At 38.2% G+C, this 27,958-nt stretch overlaps 1 protein-coding gene across 2 annotated transcripts in view; it reads left to right on the top strand.

The window, feature by feature from the left end:
* The window catches only part of nolo (ADAMTS-like no long nerve cord), a 280,796-nt gene that overhangs the window by 177,437 nt on the left and 75,401 nt on the right, over nucleotides 1–27,958 (top strand). For both annotated transcript variants that reach the window (XM_076620070.1, XM_033336905.2), the window contains exons 4-5: nucleotides 20,613–20,665; nucleotides 23,491–23,590. In XM_076620070.1, the coding sequence (XP_076476185.1) occupies nucleotides 20,613–20,665; nucleotides 23,491–23,590 (153 nt within the window). The remainder of the gene's footprint in view (nucleotides 1–20,612; nucleotides 20,666–23,490; nucleotides 23,591–27,958) is intronic.

Raw genomic sequence — 27,958 nt, 5'->3', positions numbered from 1 at the left:
CCGAACACCGTCGTTCAATTTAACAACGAACAAATTTTATTCCGCTGCTTGTGTTTATGCCTGTGTATTACGTTTATTCGTTTATTACGTTTATTCGCGATTTTAAAATTAGAATAACGTTTAAAACGAATCGTGATTGTGACCGTGCAGTGAATATTTGGGATGAATAAAACCTCACATTGATATCCTGTGTATATCGTCGTATTTTATATTGCATCATTTCGAAAGCGGTTCTTTGTCTTTTAAAGCACAGAGGCCTCATTATCTGTGATCTAAAAAAACAGAAATAGAAAAAAAAAACAAAATGAAATGGACGAACAGAATGGGAGCTTCCGGCGTATTCTGTCGTTAAAAAAAAAGAGAGAGAGAGAAAATACTAATCAACGAGATACACATATGTCGTGAGATCGAAATCGAAATAAAATGCGCGTGTGCATTTAACTAATTCCAAGGAACAAAGAAAATGGAAGCTTAATAAAAGATTAATTTCATGTCTAATGCTAAGTAGAGAACACAGGAACCGAAGAAGGAGCATGCAAAAGTGGACACGACGGATTCCCTGTGTAAAAATAAGAAAAAAGTGGAAAATTTGTCAAGTTGATTCTGGACAGAGTTGAATAATCGACAGAAAATAAAGTTTAAACATGGAGCCTACTACACGCGTATGATAAATTTTCAAATTTCTTTTCTCGAAAACAAAGGATCTTGTGAAAAAATTGTATTCCATGCTTTTCATTTATTTTCACATATAGAATGATTTCCTGACGACTATTTAATTCTGTTTAGTCCGAAACTAGCCGTGTTCAAGCATACTCGGTAAATCTTCAAACTCGATTTTCTCGAAAACTAAGCCGAAAATGAAAAAATGTTATCCCATATTCCTTTCTTATATGAACTATATATATATATATCTGTCATAAATTGTGGATTTCCGGTAAATTCCATAGAAAATAGCGGCACTGGGCGCGCTAGCGCTAGAAAGCGCCTCATTAAAACGTAAATAATCGATCGAAGAAAGACGATAATTACGCGAACCGCTCAATTAAATTTGCTACAGCGTGTTAACAATTCAGGGCTGGCACCCGTTTGATCGTCGAAGAATATCGCGGCCGCGCAATTAGCCGAATTAATGAATTATCGTTCACGTCGCGTCATAAATTATTCACTGTTATTCTGATATAAATATCATTCCTGTTCTAATTTTCATTGTTGGTTTATGCCTGTACAACAATTGTATAATTTGAAACGAGATCAATGTCGAAAATTGGAACTTGAGAGGTATTGATCAAAAGATTCTCACTGCCAGTGGAAATTTTACGTTTAATTCTGCTTCTCGGGATGATTATATGAACGAGTAATCGCGATTAATGGAATCAAATAACGACGAGTTCTATCGTATAAGAGAATGTTTTAAAGAACGAGGCAAAGCATTAATCTGTAAATATTGGTATATTCGGATGTCTAGTTTATTAAACAGATAGAATATCGATACTATTGTATCATAGACGATCGTAAAATGCCAGACTATTGTTCAAGTAAATATTTTTATAGAAAATACATCATTATGGTTATATACCTTTTTGTTCACCTTTCCGTCTCGCATAAAGATCGTCCAGATCGTGTCATTGCTGTATATATAAGGTTATTAGAATATCATTAGCTCATGGCCATTTGAAGCTCACTATGGAATCATCAAGATTCTTGAGAGATCAAGGCAACTTAGAAGACAAAAGAAATCGGTAACAGATTACTTAAAAGCCACGAAGAATTATCGAGGTTATGTCATTGGAGTCGAAGATCATCCGAAGGCCACAACAACAGATCACTGACATTCTATTACTCGGTGCCATTCATTGAGCTCAAATTCAGTGAGCTCAAAAGCTCACAGAACATTTCAAAAACACTTTATAAGTTTACTATCAATGAGGATAAATATATATAAATACCCTGGTATTTCATTTATTAAGAGAACATATGTTACAATGGTCGAATTACTAAAACTGTTAAAATAATTAAAAAAAGATTGAAACTTAAAATCAATCAAATACCGGAATCTTGTAATTTTGAGGGAATGTAAGGACAATCTCTTTATTCCGATACATCGAATTCTCCGATCCTCGCCATAAGAGACGAGAGCTTGCGCTAATTAACTGCAGCGAGCTGAAATTGCGCGCAAAAGCGAAAAGATGCGGCGGCGGGACGGTTTAAAAGGTTTTTGTCCCGGTGCATCGAGAATGAAAGAAGAAATCGGTCGACCACAAAGTACATGGAGAAGAGGGTCGCCGGTCGTCGAACATCCCTCGGACAGAGAAGCGTGCGTGCTATGACAATGAATGTTCCTATCTCATCGTCGTCTGCCGGAATACGTGGTTTTCGTTGACTGGCTCTAGTGGCGCTCTCAACGCGGCAGAAGGGTGAAAAGCGTCGACGAAGCACTCGCTGCTCCATCGTGTTCGCGGCTAATTGTCTAATTGCATTTAACGGGTGTTCGATTTGAAAGGTGACTGTTACTGAGTGCTGCATGTACGAAACATTCGTGCGTAATGGCGGTCGTTTGACGTCAGCGCTTTGAAATTATCGCTATTCATACTAATATCATTCTGTGAAATAATTATACATTTATACGTGAAGGAGATGTTTCATCATGTTGATGTATAAGAGCGACGCACCAGCGAAATAGTACATTTGGGGACACGTGCAAAATTTAAATTTGAAAGTTTTTCGGGTGAAAATATCGAACGAAGTTTTGGCCAATGTAGTTATATTATTTAACAGAGAATCGCATAATTTCACGGGAATTTCATAATTTAGAAATCGTTTGAACTCTTGCTTTAACAGTAAGCGATATACGTTACGTATATAAACAACATTCTATCAAAGACCTTTAAAATTGAATGACTGTAAAAGGAAAAAGAATTTTTCAGCGTCAAATGGTCGAATTATTAACGACTTTCTACTTCAAACTTTCCATTTCAAATTAATTTCTCGAAAAATGTACTTTGTCACTCTCGTATAAGATATATATGTACCTATATGTACATTTTGTCATATCGCATTATATTCAGACAAAAATCATATAATCACCATGCGTTCTGTTTTTATGCAGAGCCTTTATCCAGAAAATTATCCAGCTTTTACCGCTGGACCATAAAATATTAATCTGCCGCATTTTTGGTAAACACGAATGATCCAACGGGATGGGGAAAATAGCATATAAGAAACAAATGACACGAACTGTTTCCTATTGACATTCGGTTCATTGCTCGACAACTTTGAACCGAACTTAGTTTCAAACCAACTATCACGCAAAGACTACCATTTTTCTAAACGAATCCTTATCAAGATTCCAATATACTTTCCATTTTTTCGAAAAACAATAGAACGTCCAATTTATCGCCGATATCAACGTTTTCGTCGTGGTGCCACGCTGAAAACGTAGAATAAAGAGGTAAGAAATCACGAGTAGCAGGACGCACTGTTGGTAGTCTCGTCCAACGAAAGACGCCAAGAAACATTAAAGAAGATAAACGGCCGGCGAAGTCGGTCTCATTCATAATTCATGCCGCTAATTTCTCACGGGCGGCAGTGTGCGCGCTGCTACGTTATTGCATTATCTGGAAAATCCTTGAATAATTCTCATCCGACCGCGGCTCTTGCCACGAAACTTGGACACCGTTATATCGTCTCCTTTCCACCCCAATCCGTTATCTACCTATCTGTCGAAACCTCTTTGACCATCATACATCTTCGGAATGTGCATGATGTTGAATAAGTTATACCGATGATCAACAAAAAATACAATTTATTCAAACAGAAATGAAACAAAAACCATTAATACGATATTGAAAGATGATAAAAGGTACCGCAAATGAAAGCAAGTGAAAGCAAGTGAAAGCAAGTGAAACATCGACGATACTCTGACAATTTCTCCACTGGTTTTTCCGTGATCGTTCGAAGAGTTCTCCTTCGAGCAAATTGAACAGCAAACGAAACAGTTGATCTTTCATTTACAGGAAAATCGACCAAAATTTCTCGAATTGATCCTCTAGAAATGTTATAAAGAGAAAGCTCAATGTTCTGTGAACAATGGGTATAGAATTATATTCGATAGGTCGTAATTACTGGAGTATTCCGCAACTGGGACTCAATCACAGAAAATGTACACGTTCGTATCTAAACTTTAAAGCGAATTCTACATTTTGCAACATACGTAATTGTCAAATGATCATAGAGTACATTCCTTTGGAATGTTCCAAGTATGCAGATTCTCGATTGTACCGACTAATTGACTAACGACAAAATGAATAGAAACTTGAAAGAACAATTCAAGTAAAGTAAGTAACAGATTCACACGTGTAAAGTGGTTTCAGTTTACTTAAATACTTTGTATTGGAATTCATGTTAGATCTGTCTAAATTGATCAATTATATGGCAAGTACGATAACGACCAGTGGAAAAGCAGTAGAGTGAGATGTTATGGGAGTAGATTTGATGATTACATCTGCGTTTTAGTAATTTTGCAAATCACACGGCGACCGATCAACGGAATAACTGGAATTCAGCGAGATGCGCATCGGTAACGGCGTACATTTGTTAATTTAACAGCGACGAACACCAACCGGAATTTTCCTTGCGTTTTACGCAGTGGTAAAATGTTTTTTCGAACACGGTTCGTTTCAATTCGAATCGATCCGATGACACGAGTGGATCGAAACGATTCCGATTACTTACCAAAAGCTCTGAAAAATCGGTTTAGAATTTCTCTAAATGACGATCAAACCGTCGAGTGATTTGTTTTTGCACCAAATTTTTTAGCACTGTTCATTAATACTATTGTTTTTTAGTACTAGTTTGTTGTTGAAACATTTTTATTCATTTGTTGCCATATTATCTGTATATACATATATATTATATTATTATGTTTCATTTATTGAAACATATAAATTGAAAGTGTGACTTGATTAAAAAATTTCGAAACTATTTTTTATTTTCTGATTTATTTGACGAGTATTCCAGGATAAGCCAGGGTGAAAAGTAACTAGTAATGAAAGTAATAAATTAAATACTTAACAAAAGATTTGAATGCATTTTGAGAAACAATTTTGAGTACCGTATGTAGCACATCAACATTGTCAGAGAGTATACGATAAAAAGGCATTTCAAGAAAAATGATTTCGCCATATTCTCCTTCGTATTCTTTATTATATTTATTTAAAGATTCTTCCATTCAGAAGAAACTACATAATGGCAAAAGAAAATCGCTAAGTAGAATATTTTGCCGAGCTTTAAGATCGTTCCGCTCGAATACTGAAGGAAATCGAGATGTAGCAAAAAGTGGTCGCTCTATAGCGCTGCTATTGTTTAAATCGTATGCATATTCGAGGAGAACAGCCATATACAGAAATAGGAAAAGACATGAAAGATATCGCGAAGCATATGCCGGGAGAGGTTTATCGCTGATAGGTACTTCGTACACATGAAAAGAAGAAGCATTCGAAGATGAGAGAAAATCGACAAAATTGAAAGTAGCTCAGAACTGAAACTATTACGATGAGAACGATGAAAAATGATACGAACTCAGAGAAACGTCTAGCCGGTGCAATTTATGTAATTAACTAAAAACATATTTAGTTTAATCACGTTTCGTTTTTATTTGCTTAATCTTGATCGTAGTTAGAATCGATAAAGGTTACATTAAAACTTAAGAAAAATGGAAAAGACGTATTTGCCGAGGAAATGTATCGGAGTATTAGGAAAAAGAAACTTTATGTCATCGGAAAGTTATTTTATTCGCTAGAATTTTTCAAGCGAAACTCCGCCAAATATGTATCTCTGCTTTAATTGTAGAAACTTGTGGATTTTCTACTTTGTTACCACCATTACGTGATTAAATCTATGAAGAAAGTACTAACTCGCAGCCTTCCGTTTAATATTACACGACGATACGTCTTACGCAACAATCACCGGAAGCATCCCACGCAACAACGTCCATTCAAATCTCACCAACAAACCACAAACGAAAGAAGAATAACATAAAAAGCTAAAAGATAATACCATTTAACCAGATGGCAGGTTTGCAGAAAATAAAACAAATCCCCGGTTAAAGCAGAGTCCAAACAATTTTGTTTTTCGCGATGCAATATAAGACGAGACTACTCAGCGCAATAATAAAGGTGCCGGTCATAAGTCGCGTGGGACGTAATCGACCGAGGATCGTTGTGTCTTATAAAACTTTCGCAATTTTGAGAGAGGTGTGACTGACGTGTAATAACCCCTGTGCCACCGGCAAACTGTGTTTCGAGACAATTTCCCTCGTCTTTTCCCTTTTGCTATTTCACCCACCCTTCTGCAAACTGTTTTTCAACCGTCCGCGAATTCATGCCTCGCCATCGATTCCGGCTTGAACCGAACCAGCGCTTACAAATTAACCCCGGAGTGAGACGATTTTTTCCCTTGCTCCTCGAGGAACCGAGCGTGTCTCGATGGGAACAAGTTAAATTAACCCACGGGGTCCGTCTTTCCCTTGGCTCCTTTCTTTCGCCCTTTCTCTCTCTCTCTCTCTCTCCCTCTCTCTATGTTCCGCTCCAGGTTCCAGCCTTGTCTTCTCTGTTCTTTTTATTTCCTTTTTACCCACTCCTCTGTGTTTTACCCTCGTCCAGTGCTCGCTTTTTTACGATAAAACATCGAAAACCATTATTTAAAAGCCGACCGGTATAATATCGTCTCCCCCGTGTTTCGTTAAAACCACAGAACCCCGGCTTTTAATCACGTAATCTGAACAAATCGCGATACTCGATGGAAATTATTGTTTCGCATTCAGAGGCCGATCTCCTCGCTGCTTCGATTTCACGTTTGCGGATTATGAATTGCCGGATTGCATCGCGTGTAAATTATAATTGCGATTCGGGGATAAAATTGAGAGTGCAGGAATGAACGAATTATGGACGCCTGTAGGGTAATTTCGGAAGGGATGGATTTGTTTTTAGGAAGATGTCAAAGTTATTATTTTAAAAGTAAATTATGAATCGGATATTATATTTTACAGTATGTATAGCGAACTACTTTTCTTTTAAATGTTCTTTAATTTTAAATACTTTATAATGACATGATATTTTCGTAGACAGTTGGGGAGTTGAGTAAATAAAGTTTTAGATTATTTCATTGCATATTATATGTATATATGATATGATGTATATTAATCTATAAAATTGATTAGTGAAATTGACTGTCTAGTGTCTAGTATGAAGAAATTTTCAGAAAATTGCCAAGGTTTCAGCAGTTTGGAAACCTGATTTTATAAGAATACTATGAAAATCCCTTCAAACACCACTACCAAAAAGATAATTTATTTTTATCAAAAATTACAATTACAACAAAAATTTTTAGAAATATAATACAAAATTCATAGATACGTTCAACGACAATTACTATAACAAAACAGAACTGGCGCATAGAAGCCTATGTTGCACAAAAAATATCGATATATCCCAATTAAGAACTAATGATAAAATTAACGATAATGGTATCGAAAACAGAGTTTCATTCAACATAATGCACGATCATAATGCTAATTAAGGTACAGGCACTTGTATCAGCAAAACAAAGCCTCGTCAAATCGCTGCTTTGTATCCAACCAACACACGGCATTCGCGCCGTATGTAACACACGCGCAACGTTTTGATTATCCGTGCCACGAACTACGAACATTTCATCAATACTATACTCGTGCTGTCTGATGCTATAGAAACAATAGATTCGAATCGACGAAACAACAGAAACGCGAAAATGAAAAAATTCGTGGAAAAGTTCATTACCGCTAAATTGTTAGTACTGCCAGATTTTTTATTCATTATTCGCGATTTGAGACAGAACCAGAAATTATAGAAGCAATCAACACGAATGATGATAAAAATTAGCAGTAACCTCCCTTTCTGTGAAAAGTACCGTGTACTTTTCGCGCAAAACTTTCAGTTTTATTCGCCCGTAAAGCGCGCTTCGTTGAAAAATCGACCGATCCTTTTGCACAGCATTGTCCACTTTTAACAGCGAAATTTGTTTTTCATTGGACGAGAACTGCTGGACGTTCGATTGCTTGAAAAAATACGTTGACCAACGCGATATGCCTTTTAGTTTTCATCGAAACGTACACTCCAATCAATACTTCATTGAACAGTCAGTTATTAACAGGGTGATGAAATGACCAATTCATATAAAGATTACATCACTTTGTTATGGCAAAGCTACATAACGAATCGTATGTTCGAATCACAGAGTTGAGTGTCAAGGTACTAGAAAATTTATATAGGCAAATCTTGCAAATCTTGTTCACGAAATAAAGTAGACGAGACACAGTTCTTCAATATACAAGCAAAAGGCGTTCCACAAATGGATTCTCCGTGCCTAATCCAATTTCTCGGGGAACGATTAACAGTGACACGCGAGAATCCGGAGGGTTGCCGGAGGATGGTCGGTCGGTCTCGTAGCATTAGCGGGACAAAGCCGATCGCCAATCGAGGACACGGATCCCACTCGAAGCGTTTGCATCGATAATGAACGGACAGGTGGCACGGTCAAGTCGAAGAGCATCGACACGATGTTCACCGTCGGTGACACTCACGATTGACTTTCCCAAGCCCGAGGCAGCCAACCGAGGATGCGATTATATTGGAAACGGCTACGAAAATAGCCTCTAGTGGATTCGATCCTTAGGACCTCCATTAGCTATAGACCGACGTAGATGGAATCGCTAAGATGACGGAGAGACAAGCGTGCTTAAAGAGAAAAAAATAGAAAAGGAGTAGAGGGTACGAGAAAGAGAGGAAGAGAGGATCTCTTGGTCTCCTGCTGTTGCTTTCAATAATTTGGAAGTCTAATGTGCCCGTTCTGAAGGAAGAGCATTTCGGCAGATGGAGCGAACGAAGGAGACGAAGACAGTCGAAAGAAAAACAGAAGGACGAAGAAGGTGAGGGTGTGAAAGAGGTAGAAGGACAAATTGACACCTGCACGCGAGAATGGCGTCCCGACTGGATGTGGCGAGGGCAAAAGCATCGACGCGAAAGAGGAACCGTGTGAATAATGCAGACGCCGCGCCGCGAGGATTCTGCTTAAAAGTCCGATCATCCGTTCTATTCCCAGCGTTCGAGAACCTCGCTGTCGAATCACCGTGAAAAAGGTAACACTCGACGACATTTCGATTGGAAATCGACAATTCCTCGACTATGATTTAGTAATTATGTATGACTGCGACTCTAGGCTATGAGTGAAATGTAATAGCAATTTTGCAGATTGAGAATGGTCATGTGAAACGTTGATATTTTGTGAAATTGCACACAGAGAAAGAGAGAGACATTAACAATATGAGATAAAGTCAGAAATAAAGAGTAATGACAGATCTTTACAATTAACGTATTAAATGAATTTACGAAAGCCACAATAGGATTGTGGGAGTCTCTCTAAATGAAAATCCTCCATCAGAACATTTGACTGTAACGCTTTACTGTCAAAATAGTCAATCTACGATAAGCCTTGTGACCGATAAATCATTACTAAGAATCAATGAATAGAGAAGTCTTTTTGAATAAGAATCTTCAGATAATAACAACTCTTATCAGGAAACAAATTATGTATCTTTATCCTAACAAAAGACTCGAAAACAATTATAAATCGTCTGACGACACAAAGCGGAGGAGAATTATCTGTTATCATTGTCCGATAAACGTAAACTCATATGTTCATATCTACAGTCCCATTCTTATCCACGACTCAATATTCATACTCCCATTGTCATTAAAATCACCTCATTATCGTGATCAATTGAAATTCCTTGAAGGGTAACGACACCCTTTTATACGTTCCAGGAAACGACCCGTTAAATCTTATTGGAATTTCACTTTCGGACAACCAAACCTCATAAACGCTTCCGAATATCATTACACGGGTATAACCGATTCAGATCGAGGTCCTTAGCCAACACGTGATTCCAACAGATTTATTTTTTTATCCCGCTTAAGACGTCGGTCTTTCTAAGCCCGTCCCTTTCAACCTGACACCACAACGATGCTTCAATGAAGCTTTCGGTGAACTCGCGTCATATATAAACTTCTCTAATCTCTGGTTACCATCGACGTCGACTTGATAGTTTTGAAAATAATTCGCTATGTATTATTTGTATTATAAGTTGTCATGAATTTTTTAGAAATTTCTGTTTACGTGTTAGAAACAAAGGAAAATTCGCGTTCGAACGTTAGTTGTGTAGAAGGAAATGAAATTAAAAATTCGTATTCTGATCAGATCTTAACAATTTTAAACGGCCGTTGATGAGTTTTATTATTTAGTTTATAGAATTTGTTCCGTACGGAATACAACATTGGGAAGAAAGATTATTTTCAGTTTGAATTTTTGAATACTATAGAGAGTAATCAATTACATATTCTTTAAAATTTTCGTTTCTTTCATACTCGATAGCCAAGGTACGATAGATTTAAAAAATCCGTAAATGTCAGCTGAATTATTTAGATTTAAGTTAAATATAGTTGCGATCCACGATACAACAAAAATAATATTCATCGTTCTAACAAAAACTCGTGCGCGCTTTTATATGCGTTTATAAGAAATTTAAATGTACAAAAATGTACAAACTGCTGATATTGTATAACATACGCATATATAGTAAAACACTTGTCACTATATTTAGATAATAAAAGAGATCTTTAGATTTTGTTTCGTTAGTTGTGTTCGGGAAACTCTGAATTTGTATAAACATCCTCGATCTAGTTATAAACAATGCTATATATAAATCTATGAAGCTCGAGTTTCTTGGAAAAATGAGAGGGAAAAGAAATTGGAAGTTGTTGGAAAAATCGAAAAAGTTAAAGAAAGTTAGCAAAAAAACAGAGATGGAATGGTTAGCTGGATAGTCGACTGAAAGAAAGCATAACGTGGTTGGCAGACGCTTCACTGAAAATGTTTATACCAGCTTTTCTGCCACGGCTACGCCGTGCGTAAAGAAGCTTCAGAGAGGAGGGCGCGAAGAATGGAGAACGAGCAAAGTGAATGTGATTCGGATTCGGTAATTGTGAAATATTTATATTGCACAGAGCGAGGGGTTGTTTGTTCTTGCGCGGCGACAATCTGACGATGGCTGCCGTTGAAATTTCCGTAGGCGACCGAGCGGAGCGCGAATGCAAATATTTGGAGCGCGACGCGCTTTAAACTCGTAATTCGTGCGGCTGCTTTTCGCGAACATGCATCTGAAAGATTCAGGAACAACCGAAGGAAGCGAGATGAACGTTTCAGGCGACGCCTCCGTGCACTCGACTCGTTGGGTTCACGTGAAAAAACATTGCACAGTTATTAAATAAAACAGCGATCATCCGCTATAGCGAGAAACTCTCACAGGTTATCTTTTAAGAATACTTACTTACGATTTTTTGAAGTTTGTGAAATTGGTATAATTTTATACAGAAGGGGATATTAATATGACTATTAATTCGTTACCAATGTCTACATGTATACGATGATCAGGAGGAAAAATCATGATAAGTCTGTTACGACCGTTCGCGGAGAGGAAAACGCGTCAGCGAGAGGCGTAAATTCTCGCTACGATTATGTCAATCGACGCCGCGAAATAGTCGTTCCTCTGTTTCGGTTAAGACAACAGAGGTGGTTTAATGAATGCAACACTGTATTAACAGGTTAACATAGAATGATATATTTTACAATACTATGATGAATATGTTACAGAAAGTTGACTCGACTTTGCGATATCTCTAGATAAATTGGTTTGCTCGTCAGATTTGTCGAAGTGTCACGTTGGACTCGTCAGAAGGAACTGATCGCCCTTCGATTATTCCTTTGTCTCATTTGGAAGACGACCCCCGCTATGCTCGGGTCACGCCACCGCTCGCGCCTATGATCACGTATGCCTCTTCTTGTGTGAAAAACGTAACGATCAAAAATCGACGTTTCTAGAGCTCGCTGCTTGGCGACAACTATGCTCTCGTCGATACATTGTATATGATCCGGCGGCCAGATAAGACGGTCTGCCTGCGACGCTGTAGGACCGCGAGCGACGGCTAGAAAATACAGCCTGTGGTAAGCCTCGTGGCGTAACAAGTCAGATCTCCACTTTTTACAGGAACGATTTGTTAGATTCGCGGATAGAAGTTTTCCAAAAATAGATGACAAATGTATGAAATATTTAAGAATAAAGTAATTAAAGTAAAGACTTAATTAAATGAAATATTTATTCAAACATCCGGTGCAAGAGTACATGTTTAATGGCACAACTCAGTAAAAGGACAGCTTCAGTAACGTAAAATTGATTGCCAATCTTTAAATTGTTTGTCATGAATTTTAATTCTTTGAACACTCCCGAATCTCGAATCCTGCAATCCTTCCAATACTCGAAACAATGCTCTAGGGAACAGATAGGTTGAGAATTGCAGACCATTTATATAATAAATTCATTCTCCAAGTAAAAATACTAAAATTACGAAAGCGTTAACAAAGTGGGAATAACAATTAAAAACGCGCGGCCTCGCGCGTAAATGAAACGAAAATGGATAGAGAAGCAAGAGAAATCGGATGAAGCGGTGTAGAATAGAAAAAGATGGAGGGGGCAGGAAGGGGTTAGTCTCGTAGAGAAAGGCACAAGGGGGTTCTTTAGAGGGTGGCAGTGGAACTCTAGTTCGGTTGGCGGTGGAGTTTGAATAATGCAGACTTGCAAGCCTGCTTAAAAGTGATCGGTCGAACCTCACCCTCGTTTCATCCCCTCGCCGCTCCCTTTAGAATCCTACTTCCAGTTCGTCTAAGAGCACGAACTAAGATTGATTTTAGATTGGGTGGGAATTGGGAATAGCTGGCCCGTTACTCTCTGGCAACACGCTTTCCTTTCTCTACCCATCTCTGTCTTTCGATCCCTCTCTCGCAACCCTTCCATCCATGCTTTTATCTTCGTTCTGCTTGATTTTATTAAAGTCCCCGAGTCGACCTCGATATAGGCTTGTATGCATGTAAATTAGCGGAATGCTTTGAAGAGCGGCCGCGAATGCGTGAAGTCATTTCGTCGCGTGGAGATCAGCTCGGAGCAAAGCGGAGTTTAAACGGTCCTCGCTATCGCATTCGGTTCCGCTTGAAATTCACCGGAATTTGAATTACGTCTAACGGCAACATGGCGCGGCGTCTCGGACGAGACTGCTTCGGTCTAACCACCCCGAACCCGCTAAGGGAGTTTTAACGTTACATCGAATCCACGACACGGGGGAATGAAGAATTTAAATTCCAGAATTTCCGAGGATACGTGGACGACACGAAGATTACTTCGCTGAGACACTTTAACCCCTTGTGGTTTTGTCGATCGATTCTTCTCAATTTTAGTTTCCATATATCTATCTACATGTACGTAAGTATCCAAATTAAATTTGCTTAAACATTCTGTAAATTAAATTCATCTCTTTAAAATATATTCGTGCCTGCTAATTTTATGGAAATTTGAAAATGGACATTCTATAAGCTTTTACAATTAAAATGGTAGCACAGTCGTCAGAACCTTGGCAAATTTCGCAGGCAATTTTGCTAATTGGAGAAGACAAATATTTTGTTCACTCTTCCGGAGTTATTTCAGTCTCGGAATTCTCAAGCAAACGCGTCGAATACGTACGACTTATGTTTGAAAATACTGATTCGAAATAACCATTTTTTATCGACCCAGATGTATCGTCCAACAGCAACGAAAATTCAATAAACATATCCTAAACTTAGGCTTCGTTTGTCGAATTTTTCAGTTGTAACGAAGAGTTTTCAAGTTCCCTCGTATAAACTTTCTAATTATTCTCGTAAATTTCAATTTTATGACTTGAAAATTGAAGGAATAAGAATTTCCGTTATGAAATCGTTATCAGTGAGACACACGAAATAATAGAAACACAGAGAACCGCCTAACGAGTTCCCTATATAAATAACAACTGCACGTCGAAGCATATTTAACACGCAGAGTGGCGCGCGTTTACGCATGCATATGCAAAATTGTCGAACGACAGGCGCAAAACTAAGCGAGCGCGATTGCACGCGACCGCGAAGATTCGTATGCATAAATATTCGCGGAATCGCGACAAACAGACTCGAAACTGTGACCACATCCCCTACACAGGCGCAATATGCAAAGAAGACCAATATTTGCGCTTACTCGAAGTAACCACACTTCCTTCCAGCTTCAGAAAATTGCCCATTAATCGTTGAATTAACGCAGTCGTTACCACTAATTCATCGTCAGACATTTTCATTGAAATCGTCTGAAACTTAGCCAACAACTTAAACACACGTGTTTATAGAAGTAAATATCAAACGAACGTATTAACGATGAGGATCAGAGGGGAAAGTTAAATTTCAATTAGCAAATGGTATTATGATATTATGGAAGTTGAAGTAGTTTGAAATGCGGGAATAAGGGACGTTCTCTTTATTTATGCTAATGTTTCTTACTCGGAACTAACAAGCGGAAGTACAATTATGAATTTAGAAACATCGAAATGTTGTATTTGTGAGAAGAATCGCGAATTTTCACAAAGTAATTTCACAAAGTAGTTTCACAAAGCTGGTTAAGAACTTGCTTTGTACACAACATTACTATAAGCGGTTCTATTTCATAATGAAATAGAATTTTCAATGAAAATGTTCTTTATCAATATTATTATTTCACAAGGAAAGTATTCCGACGAAGGAGTTGAAACGACGAACGATGTATGTGTCAGAAGTGAAAATTTCCAGTAGAAATAAAAAACGCATTTCTCTAATCCAACACAATCCAAAAGGTAAAATAAATTATCTTAGCACACGACTTTCTGCCATATTTCTATTACATAGTGTCGACGATAAATATTCGACGACACACATTCATATTTAGTGTAAATTGAATGATTTTTATTTCTTTTATTTTCTAGTTATTCCATTTGCGTCATATGTGCCCTATAACGTAAAATACCGAGCAAAATAGCATTTGTTAGTCTTTCAATAAATGTAACCAACGGATATCCTTATATTTCTATGTGTCTGACAGTGTGTATCCCTTTTTACTGAACAAATATCGTTTCTTTATATTTCTCTCTACCAACATCGTTCGATTGTTTCAACTTCTCAATTTCGAAAGCAGACATCTCTGGTTAAATCAACGCAGAAAAAAGCAATGGCGCTTATCGTGGCTCGCCTATAAAGAATCTAGGAAAATCAGTTGACATTTACTGCGAGCCGGGCTTTCGTCGCCGTTAAATCTTCCGAGCGACGATCGAATCGTTCGATTTATGGGATCGAACGGGACTGGACCACGGGGCCCAGGGTGCAAAAGCGATTCTTATCTGACACGCACGCGTCGCTATCGCCTCCAGCTGTGAATCTCGTCGCAAATTGGCAACGAAAGAGGAGTGTTGAGTGGCAGACAGAGACGGATACAGGGTCGTACAACCGGATACCAACGGGAGAAACCGGAAAGGGTGGAGAGGGGAGGAAGATGGAAATAAACGAGCAGAGAGGACAAGCCAATAGGCCGATAGGCGATCTCTCATTCCGCAATGCGGGCTTTCGCACCGCCCTATACATATATGTACCGCACCATGCTAGCCACTTTCCTTCCCGCCATTGCACTCGCTTCCTATACCCCGTAGGACCGATGATCGGCCAGACAAATCTCACCGAAACGATCCAACTCCTGGACATTCGCCATGGATCTCTTCGGTCGAGAAACTCTACAACGTTCTTCTGGGAACCGGTACAATTCGAGAGGAAATCGACTTGTTGGTAGCTTGTTCGCACGAAGAGTCAATAAACATAATAGGATATGGCGATTATAAGTTATTTGTGAGTCGATTGAAAATCTAGAAGTTGCCTTTTGGTTTCAGAAGGGTAGGTCATTGGAAGGTTTCCGTTGTCGTTGATTCATTAGAAATTGTTACATCTTACCGTTTATTCATTTGGTTATTTCAATGCTACGTTTATTCATTTAGAGATCGATATAATGAAACATAGTATTCCAACGATTGAAAATGTAGAAGTATTATTCTGATTTTCCAAAGCTAAAAGTAATATTTCTTGTCGATGATCCGTTAAAATGGGCAATTGTTTATTTATTAATACTAGCCTTGGAAAAGCTCAATGGGTATATTTGGATCTAGCAAAGGTATAAAAGCGCAAAGTTTCGCAATAGGCTGTAAACGCTTGCTCGGACAAGTAAGAATACGCTCTTCACGATCAATGCACCGTGTAATAGCGAGGACAAGGATTAACGCATGCTGATTTACCGACGACAGTAACCTAGTAGACAATAATTGCTGTATTTAGGTAGCAAATAGGACGTTAGTAACTCATCTTTGGCTCATTCATCTTCAATAACCGTGAATTGCGCTCGATTGCTCAAAGGGGAGAAATTCCTACCTAAGATACCAGATTAGATTCACATTGCACGAATTAAATTACTTTGAAAAAGGAAGAAAAAATTCATATTTCCAAGCTACAACTCCCTAACAACAGACAGAACATCAAAATTCATCCGTTAAATATATATCGTTATCATCCTAAATTACTCTTCAAACTGTTCAAATGGTATAAGTTCTGTTAAAAAAAAAAAAAAAAAAAAGAAAAATAAAAGAATAAAGAAGGAAGGTAGGTAGAGGAAACGTACGAAAGTACGGGGAAAAGGGAAAACGCATAAAAAATGAGACGGGAGACCACCACTTCTTTAATCAACGATTCAAACAGCGAACAAGCCCGCGAACTTTTAACAAATGAGCGCGCCCTGGAGCTTGTTCCGCGCTTTTTTAATGAACCAACTCCGCGAATGTTAACGCGCCACGTACCCGCGACTGCTGTCACCGCGTCGCCTCGTTGCACCCGCACAAACTTTGCGTCCTCTCGCGAAATAACGCGGCACCGACCAACCCGAGAGGGAAGATAAACGAGGCGACCGTTTTCGAGAGCCGGCGTATCGTCCTGTTGCGACGTCCAGATCGATGCTTCAATTATTTTCTACGAAAAGCGATCTCGTGTCGCGAAAATTCGACGATGAAGCAAACGAGAGCGAAACAAAAAAAAAAAAAAGCGAAAATACCGTTAAAAAATATCCGCCGTATTTTTTCCGAGATATTCCACGTTTCTCGTCAATTGCGCGCGTGTCCTTCGGAGATAAATCGAGATGGGATTGCTTCCACGCTTGTTTCTTTCGCTATAATTGACACGGTTATGCCGTGAGCAAATAAAGAGCATTTTGAAGAGAATAAAGAGCATTTTTCATGTAAAGAGTCGTCGGAATTCCTCCTTTTTAATGTTTTTACTCCAAATGATATCCGAGGAAAAATATTGTCAACTTTAGAGGAATTGCAAATACCTAGATCATTGTCAAAGTGATTAAACAGTAAATGAATATAGTTGAAGCCTGTAGGCAAGAAAGAATCCAACGTGGATGTTTCGAGTATTATTATAAATAAGCGTGAAAAAAGATGATTTCATCCTTGTGTTATCTAGTTTATTTATGATCAATAAATTAATTGCGTATAATTAGTTATACAAAGGAATCATAAAATAGAGTAGGAAACAGTGACTCGACTAGCAGAAAAATAAACGTGAACGTGAACCAAGCTCAGCCACTCAAATTTGCGCCATTATAATTTACTCGAGCGTGAAATTATCGCCCATTACACTTGATCGCCGTATTCGCGTCAGGATTAAACGTGTCGGGAAACAGGCAATGTAATCAACCTACATATACTAGCAAACAAAAGAAACAAAATGATATAATAAAGATAAACACAGAGGAAGAGAGTAACAGACTCTCTAAAAATAAATTGCAATAAATTTCAGCGTTTGACGTTACACAGGGGCATCTATATATAATACTTTCAGCCCCTCCATTACTTTTGTTCTCCCGTCTATCACTCTTTTAACTTCCTTTTTCCATAACTTCCCTTTCTCGTTGAATTATTTTTTATAGAGTTTCAGCTCTTCGATCTTTCCCTTATTCTCTTTCATCCCTCCGTTCTCTATTCCTCTTTTTCTTCACGATGTCCTCCTTTTCGTTGATCCACTGTTGCCCGCTCGCGCTCAGGGCGGTAGTCGGATAAAAAGGATTAATTGTCGGTCCCCTACTGCTCTTTCTCTCGGCCGAAAGCCGATACAACAGCTCATTATCGGGTAGCTCAGCTAAAGAGAGCGAACGATCGAGGGAAAATCATCGGCAAGATATTCTATATTTTATTCGAGCAACGTTCGTGCCTCGAACCACGAAAATTTTAATAATTGTGTCCGTGATACGCTACAATGCGGTTGATTAACGACAGATTTCTTCGATCGAGATCGATTAATATAATATAATTCAACGGGATAGTACGCATAATCCTGTTCGATAATTGTAATCGCGATAACCTGAATAATAACTGTGACAGGTGAAGGTTATCGGCACAGTATTTGATATCATCTACGATATCTCTACTCTCGAATTGATACCCCACGGTTACGTTAATAATCTTCTTTATCAAATTTAGTACGGAAAATTGTAATAGAGTTTTTATTTGTTTCTTTGTAATCGTGTAGATATCTGAGGGCCGTGTATATGGTTTCGAATTTCTTGTTGGAAATAGGGGGAGAGATGGGGGGGGGAAGGTAGAAATTACAGGACGATACGATGTACAGGAGGTGCACAAGCATTTCTCAAAAATTGAAAACCGTCCGCCCCGAAACAATTGAGGGCAATAACTAAACGAACTTCGTTACGAAAGGAAAAGGATGAACGGGCTCGTATTTGTTAAGCCCTCCGCGATCGAGAAACGTGACACGCGTATGTTCTACTTCGAAATGGGAAACAAGTGGAAAAGCTAACAATACGTTCCACAGAATTTCTATGTAACGCAACATAAAGCGGACGATGACACGGCTCGCTACGATATTGAATCACCGATATTTTTCCCAACGATTCTTTCAATTTTAATATGAAAAAATTGCGACTTTGCGCAAAGTTGGTTATTTTTAGAAAAAAAAAAGAATCGAATCAGGTGTCGTTTAACACGTTAGAATGCTTCGCCGACCTTCCCGATTTATTTTCTGCAGATTCTGAAGCGATGATCGCAGCAACTGCTCGCCATCGCGAAATATCCAGCCTGGAATTCAGCTCGACGAGCCTCGAGCCGACTGGTAAAAGTGAATTTTCGAAATCCGCTCGGTTCGGCTACGAACGTGCCGAGCATTACGATATAGAAGCGCCGAAATTTTTATCACGTCTCACGGTGAACTTATTGCTCCAAGAGGGATATCGATGTGCAAGCCAGCTCCTGTCCGCCTCGCAGACGAGATTTTTCTGTTTCCACGCTGTAGAGAAACGCTAAATACTTTGATATATCGCCGTTCTTACGGTGCCACTTTTATCGGCAAGCATTGCTCTATACGCGATTCTCGACACACATTCTCCAATTCTTGATACGACGAATCGGATGTACGCCATTTTTTGCGCTATGTTCTCTTTGAACGAGGTAAATCTAGAAGGAAGTTTATTAACACTACAAAGATCTCGGATCATCTACGTTACTGGTCTTATTATTACAATAAGATATATTTCTATAGAAATTCTAGAAATCCTATACACATATTGTTACATGAAAATGAATTTTAGGATTCGATACTGTACGACCTGTACGATATTGTTCGTTTATGATTCTCCCTAATTTTGAAAATGTTAAGATAAATGGAGGTTCATTTACGTATTATATGTTACGTGCTTGTTGCAAATATCTTGCTTATGTAACGATATATAATATGTACTTGTTTTGCATTTTAATGCATTATGCCTTCTTTAGGAGTTTTGTCAGTAATTCGTTGGAAAATATAGTAATTGGGGAATGGTAAGGGTCAAAAGGGACAATCGTAAAATCTTCTTAAAATGGAAACTATTTTATTCATGTAACCTCATAAAACATTTGATTATCGATATTTTAAAATCCTATCGTATTCACGATTTCAGTGTCTCTAATTTAAGACTCTACAAAAACCTTTCATCCGTCATGTCATCCACGTACGATTCATCCTGTCCCACGCGAGCTAAAAGCAGCAATTTCTTGGATTAAACATAGCCTTCGTGCTTGACTGGAATAAAATTCATACTTCGAAAGGTTTTTGTTCGTAAATCTCGAGCATAGACAAGAAATATTTGACAAACGGGAGCAGCTGGCGGAATGGGGGGATTTGTCGTTGTACGGATTAATTGTCCAACAATTTCATGAGGGCTGATTTAATTACCTATCGAATATTGCTGTGCATCGAGCGGTATTTTAACGAATTCATTCGCTCGCGACGGATCCTCCAATTTCGTTAAAAGTAACGCATGGGCGCGAGAAACGGGACAGTTTTAGAAAATACAGCCTCCGATTAATTCGCTACGCCGAATAATTGAACGTCGAATTTTTCTCGTGATAAATGATAAATGATAAATGATAAATGATAAACATGCGTGCACGCGTGCCCATCCGTTTTATCGAATGTATTCCGCGGAAATGGGCGTTTCATTTGTACAATTTAGTCCCAAATTTAACAAATTGCTTCGCGAAGGAAACAAATACTGACAAATTGTTTTCTATTTTCAGAGCGTCGTGTGGGGCGAATGGTCACCTTGGTCCAAATGGTCCAGCTGTACAAGGTAAGCATTTTACGCTTTAGATTTGACTGGATATATTAATTGATTGATACGATAGGATACACTTTCGTTCGTAACTATTTGTATACTCATTCTTTATAGCTGAGTTTTGCAGACATTTAAACATTTGTTATAAAATATAATTTCATTAAAAAGTTGCGAATAAATGACAGTTCATTTTTGGAAATCAACAATAATAAAGAAATCTATAATTTGTAATTATCAAGCCTTGTAGAACTATTGTATTTTGTTATTTGAGAGATTAATTGTAAGCAAGTACACAGGTCAACGTACTTCTAAACTGATAGAAACATTTCCGGCGCTAATGCAAGTCAATACAAGTTACATGTAGTAAATAGACAAACATATCGTCGTCGAGTCTTTTTAATAGATAAAAAAAACTACCAATTATTAACTTGTTATTAATCTCGACGTTTTGGTAAAATTCGCATAATATTACTACAAATTGATCAAAATATCCGGATTCTTCTGAACGATAGTGTAAACCATATTAGAAAATACGCAAAATATTTTACACAACTGTCGGGAATTTTATTACGGTTCACTGCAGGCAAAACACATTTGATTCATCTCACAGAAATCCTCGTCTCTGACGACAATCACTTCTGACCCTACAGCTTATTCATTAATAACGGATTGTGAAATTATTCTGAGTGACGTAAGAAACGATAAATCATGATTTGCCTATCACGACTACCGTTCGATTATACTTTCTTACAAATCACTCTCTTATCTGCGTTATGTCGCATTTACATTGATTTTTAACCGTCATAGCTTTATCACATGTTTATTATACTAAATGAAAAGCCAAATCACGTTTTTGCGTCATTTTTGTAACTCTTTCCATCGCTTCCTATAACGTAAACCAGTAATAAATGTTAGAAGGTTATCACGAGACTGCGGATGTCTATGCATTTATAAGAAATTAACTTAGCAAACATCCTCCATTTTGTAACAAAAATGTAAGATTGACGTTGTTTGGTATCATAAAGCGGCTGTTCTATCGCAAGATAGAACCGATCGAAGGGCTAAGTATCGCGTCGCGGCGCCATTACGTCGCTGGAATGTTAAACGTTTCAGAACTCATTTCGACAACGGTAGAGTTCCGGTGGCGGACGTCGGAACGGCTAGCTCGTTTTTCAGCCGACCAGAAACGGCCCAGACTGCGCCAGCAAATAATTTATGACGCTTACGACTGGTGAACTGCATTCGCCCTCCTGGAGAAGCTTATTGTATGATGTACGGTGCCGTACATTCGACGCGGCCAGCCACGGCCCTCTAAATCTTTGTTCGCGTTCCCCGATACATTTATTAAAATTTTTTCCCTTCATCAACGCATTACCATCTGATTTGTACCACTCTCTTTTGCCAAATCCACGACATATAGTGTATATCGCAGAAGTTTAGTATTTAGTACCTCTCCCAATTGTCGATAGTGGATAAATTGATATTTTCTTATAATGCAAATTTTCATTATTCCGATACATTCTTCAAAATTTTTGGGAAAAAATATCAATCGTCCGAAATTGGGAATTGAAGGTGCGAATATTTCTACGATTCTCCACTGTAAATTATAGATAGATAATGTTTCATGTCTTAAACTTTTCTCATTTTTAGTTACCATAGATTGTGATTGCCACTTTTGTATACATAGACTATTGTGTACTTTTAATTATTGTTGTTAGTTCTGTGCTAGATTATTCTCCACTTTTAGATGTTATTGCTACCATTTTCTTACATTTCTCCCTATTACCGATCTTCAAAATTCTGTAAGTAATATGTATGTATATTAAGGGTGAATGCATTTACAAAATTTCACAAAAGTAATATTTTTCAGGACAAATATATTACATCAGTAAAGATTCTTTAACCCCTTAACCTACAATTACGGGCATAGCCCGTAGTACGATGATTTGGAATTCTACAATAAATTTTATTATCGGAATATCAAATTGTTTGAACAAAATTGTGAATAGTTTTGCTTGTCTACTAGTAAAAGAAGAATTAGCTTGTCTAAGATATTTCATTAATTCGACAAATTTATTTATGAAAGATTTTATTAAGCAACCGTCTCTCTCCGTTAATTAGTAAGTAAATAAGGAATGAAAAATTAAGAAACAGAGGGAACGTTTGGAAAACGGGATACTTGTAGAAGTAGTTGCCCGAAACGTTTCGTTGTCGCGAAATTAAAGATCCTTTATTCGTTTAATTGACGTCATCGTTTATGCGTATACTCTGTTATACATATACCGTTCATTCATCTTTTAAACCACAGCTACGTTTGAAACAAATTTTAAGTAATGACGTCAGAATTGCGAACTACCGACCCGTGTGTACCGCAAGCACAAGTGCTACTTAAATTCTCGAACCGAGTAATTCATGATCAAAGAAACCGTATGATTTTTCCAGGTGCTTTGAATTTTCCGCTTACGTGTCCTAATTCCGGCCAGTTCTCTCGTAACTGTTGAGATACGCGAAGTAAAAGAAACGAAATACTAATAATAATAATATATATATGATATAAATATACATGGACAACGTATGTATATTTCACGTTCAATACATTTTTCTTTAAATTAGAATATAATATTGTTACATCTTAATAGCAATAGTACAATTATACTTTGTATCATTAGCAAATCTTCGCGACAACGAGGAATACAGAATACAGGGTTTCTGAATTCTTTGCTTGTTTACATAAAGTGATATTTTTGCGACGAAAAGAACCAGCGTCGAAAATTACACCTATGCTCCTTGTTAGTCTCTTCGTACGTTGTTTTTTTAATCATGCCCGTCCTACTTCGCAGGAGCTGCGGCGGTGGGATTTCACGACAGCAGAGGCGCTGTAGGAGGAAACCGTGCAAAGGCAGGTCGTGGAGCACGAAATACAAGATCTGCAACCCTGAGGTGAGTCATTCAACGAAAGCATCTTTTTCATTACTTTTCTAAACGGGAACACTTACATTTGTCACAAATTTTCATCATCTATAAACGATTGTCTTTCCATTTCGCGATTCCTTCGTCTTTGTTTCAAAATCGCCACCAACGAACAAACACCGATGAAAAATTAAATACCAGATAAATCACGAATGGAAAAACCACCTCGTAAAATTATCGCATCTAACAGATGAAAAAGGGAGAATATTGTAAATGTAAAAATTCCTCGTCACCTCTAAACAATTTCCTTATCAATTCAAAATTTCTTCGTGCAATTTTCTCCAACGAAAAAACAAAAATCGATCAAAAGTTAAATCACGAACCAAAAGGAAAGAATAATCACATGAAATAGTAGCGTAGATTCAATTATTCCACAACCGATATAATTCCATTCTATCAGCAAATACTTCTCTTAATAATATTCCAAACGAGAAACGTTTACAACCATGAAGAATTCTTATCATCTGTAGACAATTTGTCTAATAACGTGACAATTTCTTTATACCCGAGGAAGGAAAATTCGATTAGAAATTAAACCACGAAACAAAAGGAAAGAATAATCACATAAAATAGTAGCGTAGATTCAATTATTCCACAACCGATATAATTCCATTCTATCAGCAAATACTTCTCTTAATAATATTCCAAACGAGAAACGTTTACAACCATGAAGAATTCTTATCATCTGTAGACAATTTGTCTAATCACGTGACAATTTCTTTACACCCGAGGAAGGAAAATTCGATTAGAAATTAAACCACGAAACAAAAGGAAAGAATAATCACATAAAATAGTAGCGTAGATTCAATTATTCCACAACCGATATAATTCCATTCTATCAGCAAATACTTCTCTTAATAATATTCCAAACGAGAAATGTTTACAACTATGAAGAATTCTTATCATCTGTAGACAATTTGTCTAATCACGTGACAATTTCTTTACACCCGAGGAAGGAAAATTCGATCAGAAATTAAACCACGAAGGAAAAGGAAAGAATAATCACATAAAATAGTAGCGTAGATTCAATTATTCCACAACCGATATAATTCCATTCTATCAGCAAATACTTCTCTTAATAATATTCCAAACGAGAAACGTTTACAACCATGAAGAATTCTTATCATCTGTAGACAATTTGTCTAATCACGTGACAATTTCTTTACACCCGAGGAAGGAAAATTCGATCAGAAATTAAACCACGAAACAAACCGATATCTATTGGAAGAACAACCACGTAAAGCAGTTGCACCAAACAGATAGCAGTATCCGTCGAACATTCAGTGTACTAGCCTAAATTCAATTATTCCCGAAAGCGGCTGTCTTATCAATATAATTCTATTCAAGCGACTTGCCGCCGTAAGACTGTAAGACAGAGAGTGTAACGTATAGGAAACAGGCAAGGTGAGATAGAAGCTCCGAGCCGTGGAACTGGTTGCACCGTGTTTCCTCTCTGTCCTTTATCGCGAATGAAGCGCAAGGCGAGGAGTAAGTTGTCACACGAGTAGAAACGGGACAAACGAGAACGACCGAGTGACTCTCTCGTCTCTCTGTCTGCTGTTCGAGCCCCGGTAACACGTACATCCACGTGATTATAACGGCACCAGGGCTCCGGGTCTGAGTAACTGGAGGAAATTTGCGGTTCGCGCAAACAACGAAACGAAGTTAACTCCGTCGTTTAACTGGCAACTTTTGAAGCTGCCTCGCAGTATTCCACCGCGATACGCCGTCCTCGATTCCCTCTCGCTCTCTTATACCGCCCACCAACCCTTCGCCACGGTTCCGTTTATGTAGGCGCTGGAAAACGGGATTTGCTTCGCCAACCGTGTCTTGCTTAACCCTTTTCACAAACTTTTCCCCAAACCATCGTCAATTTAACGATTACAAGTGGATTTTATTTTGTCCGTGAATTATATCCTCCATGGTTAACGATAGACGTATATAGAGTGCTCCGGGCATTGTCACATATATAGTCGAATCGAAAAAGGTTTTGCGCATCCTATAAGTAGGGAAATTTTATTCGAATAAGTAAGTGTTTAAAAATTCGTAGTCCTACTTGGCTACAGAATTCGTAGTATCAACTTGGTTGCACATTACATCTGAACAATTAGAAAAATGTCTATTCCAGCTATATCGTATGTATAATCATACCGTATCTTCTATTTTTCATTGCTGTTTTAAACTTTTGTTTTCATAATTCAGACATTAGAAATATTCTTCTAAAATTTCAAGTATTTTATAACAGAGAAAAGGGTAAACTGAGCAGATAAAGTTGATAGAATCATTGTAAATGTTTTGTTCAGAAAACTGATTAGCATCGAATCAAGCCAGTGACACCAATTGTGATTCCTTTTGATCGAAGACAGGTTGGATAAAGTTTCATTTTTACTTTGTCCACAACTTCGATTCTTCAATAGCGGTTCTTCGATAGATCATTAAATACAAATTACGTATAACGTTTCGATACAACATTACGGTAATCTTCGTTTAACTAGCTGATAAACGAATTTAGCATTAAACAAAATCGAAAAAGAGTATTACTTCCTGAAAATATCAAGGCAAAACGGGACAAAAGGAGAATATCTTTCTTCTCGTTGCAAAAATCGGCGAACAAAAGGAATCTTCCGAACGAGACACATCTTGACAATCAATAGCGGCACTCTCGATCTGCACGATAAACAATTTCCACCGGTGTCACAAACACGCGTGTATACCACGTATACTCGCACGCACACACGTCATCCGTGAAAGCTCAAAACGGTCAACCCATCATCGTCAAGCGAACAGACAAGCGGTTTATACGTCAAAGAACGGCTCAGGCCGCGACTCCGTAATTAATTGTTCGTCCCGTTATTACAGCCTTATGCCAACAGGGCTCGGTCAGAAATTACGCGAATTATCAATTCAAATTCGACGCGTGACGGTCAGCTGCGGCTGTCACGTATGACCGTGCCCCGAGCCTGCAAGTGCATCGAATACGTGCTGCGCTTTGCAGCACCCGGCCATACCCCGGGGGATGCACGGATGCAGCTGACCCGACCCACATTCCGAATCTGGGCCGAGTTTCGACCCCGTCCACGGACACACGTGGCCGTCCTTCCCATTGATATCTGCCAACTCGATATTCCGTCGAATTTACCCGGGCCATTTTTCCTTTCTTCCCTTCCTTTCTATCCTCTTCTATTCTATCCTTTTCTCTTTTTTTATCTGTCTCTTTTCTTCGACATATGCCGAAGGGTTGCGTATTGTCTTGGTCTCGCGTGTATCCATCCTGCCACTTTGTGTGTGTCCACGTCGGGCAACACGATTCCCCGAAGAAAAAAAAAAATGAGAGAATAGGAAAAACAACGGAGTGAAAGAGAACGGAAGGGTGGGTGACGAACGAACCGCAGAAAAGTAGCGCCGTTGCGGATCGTAAATTCAAGGCTGAAAATCGATGTCCTCCACCCTCCTGCTGCCCCTTTGTGGAACTTGTAAACGTATACGGTTCTTGTCCCGGCGATATTTTCCCTTTTAACGTAACCTCCCCTGTTAGTCGATACTTCTGATTAATTTAATGTTTGATTTTATGTCTCTCTTTTTTTCATTTTTTTTTTTTTTTTTTTTATTTGCTGATTCTATTTTATGAAGAAGGAGAATCGTTGGGGACGGTGTTCTTGGTCGGTGGAAACTGCGGTCTCGTTCACCGCAAAAGTGTTTCGGTAAAACGTGAATTGGTAGTTTGTACCGAGAACTTGTTAATTTGTTGGGGGTTGATTGTTTAAGAATAAATACGGCACGAGGGTGGAATTTCTTATTGGAGAACGAAAGAAGAAATTGCCGTTCATTATTGGCGAATCGATGGTTCGGTTATTTGTATTTCATTGCGGAATTTCTTCCCGCGGGTCGATGAGCTTTATGAATATTGCAGAACAAAACAAAGCACTCCTGCCTGTGGAGTATTGCGCAATGGTAATTACCACAGTTGATGGGTAATCGGTCATTTCCGATGCGCATCACGACTCGATATTCCTTCCTTCGAATATCTGTGTATTCGCCGTGGCAATTTACTTTTCAGCCTGAAGTATCTTTAAGCAGTAAAAATTCACCACTCCACGATATTGCCTCGTCCGTTACGAAAGGGGTGAAATAATTATTCGCTAGTCTGAAGAATATCTCGAACCATTACCAGTTACAATTGAATACAATTGAAAAAAAAGAAAGAAAGAATGTATAACGCCCCATTTGTGAGATAATTCAATTAATATCTAGGAGGCTCAAGATTCTTGTACAGCCCTTTCTAATTATCAGCAGTATTAAATTCCCATATTGGATGAACCGTGTTTGATAATCGAATGT

Source organism: Bombus vancouverensis, chromosome 7, assembly GCF_051014615.1.
Source record: "Bombus vancouverensis nearcticus chromosome 7, iyBomVanc1_principal, whole genome shotgun sequence".
Taxonomy (NCBI): Eukaryota; Metazoa; Arthropoda; class Insecta; order Hymenoptera; family Apidae; genus Bombus; species Bombus vancouverensis.
This window is presented reverse-complemented; position numbering and strand designations above follow the sequence as displayed.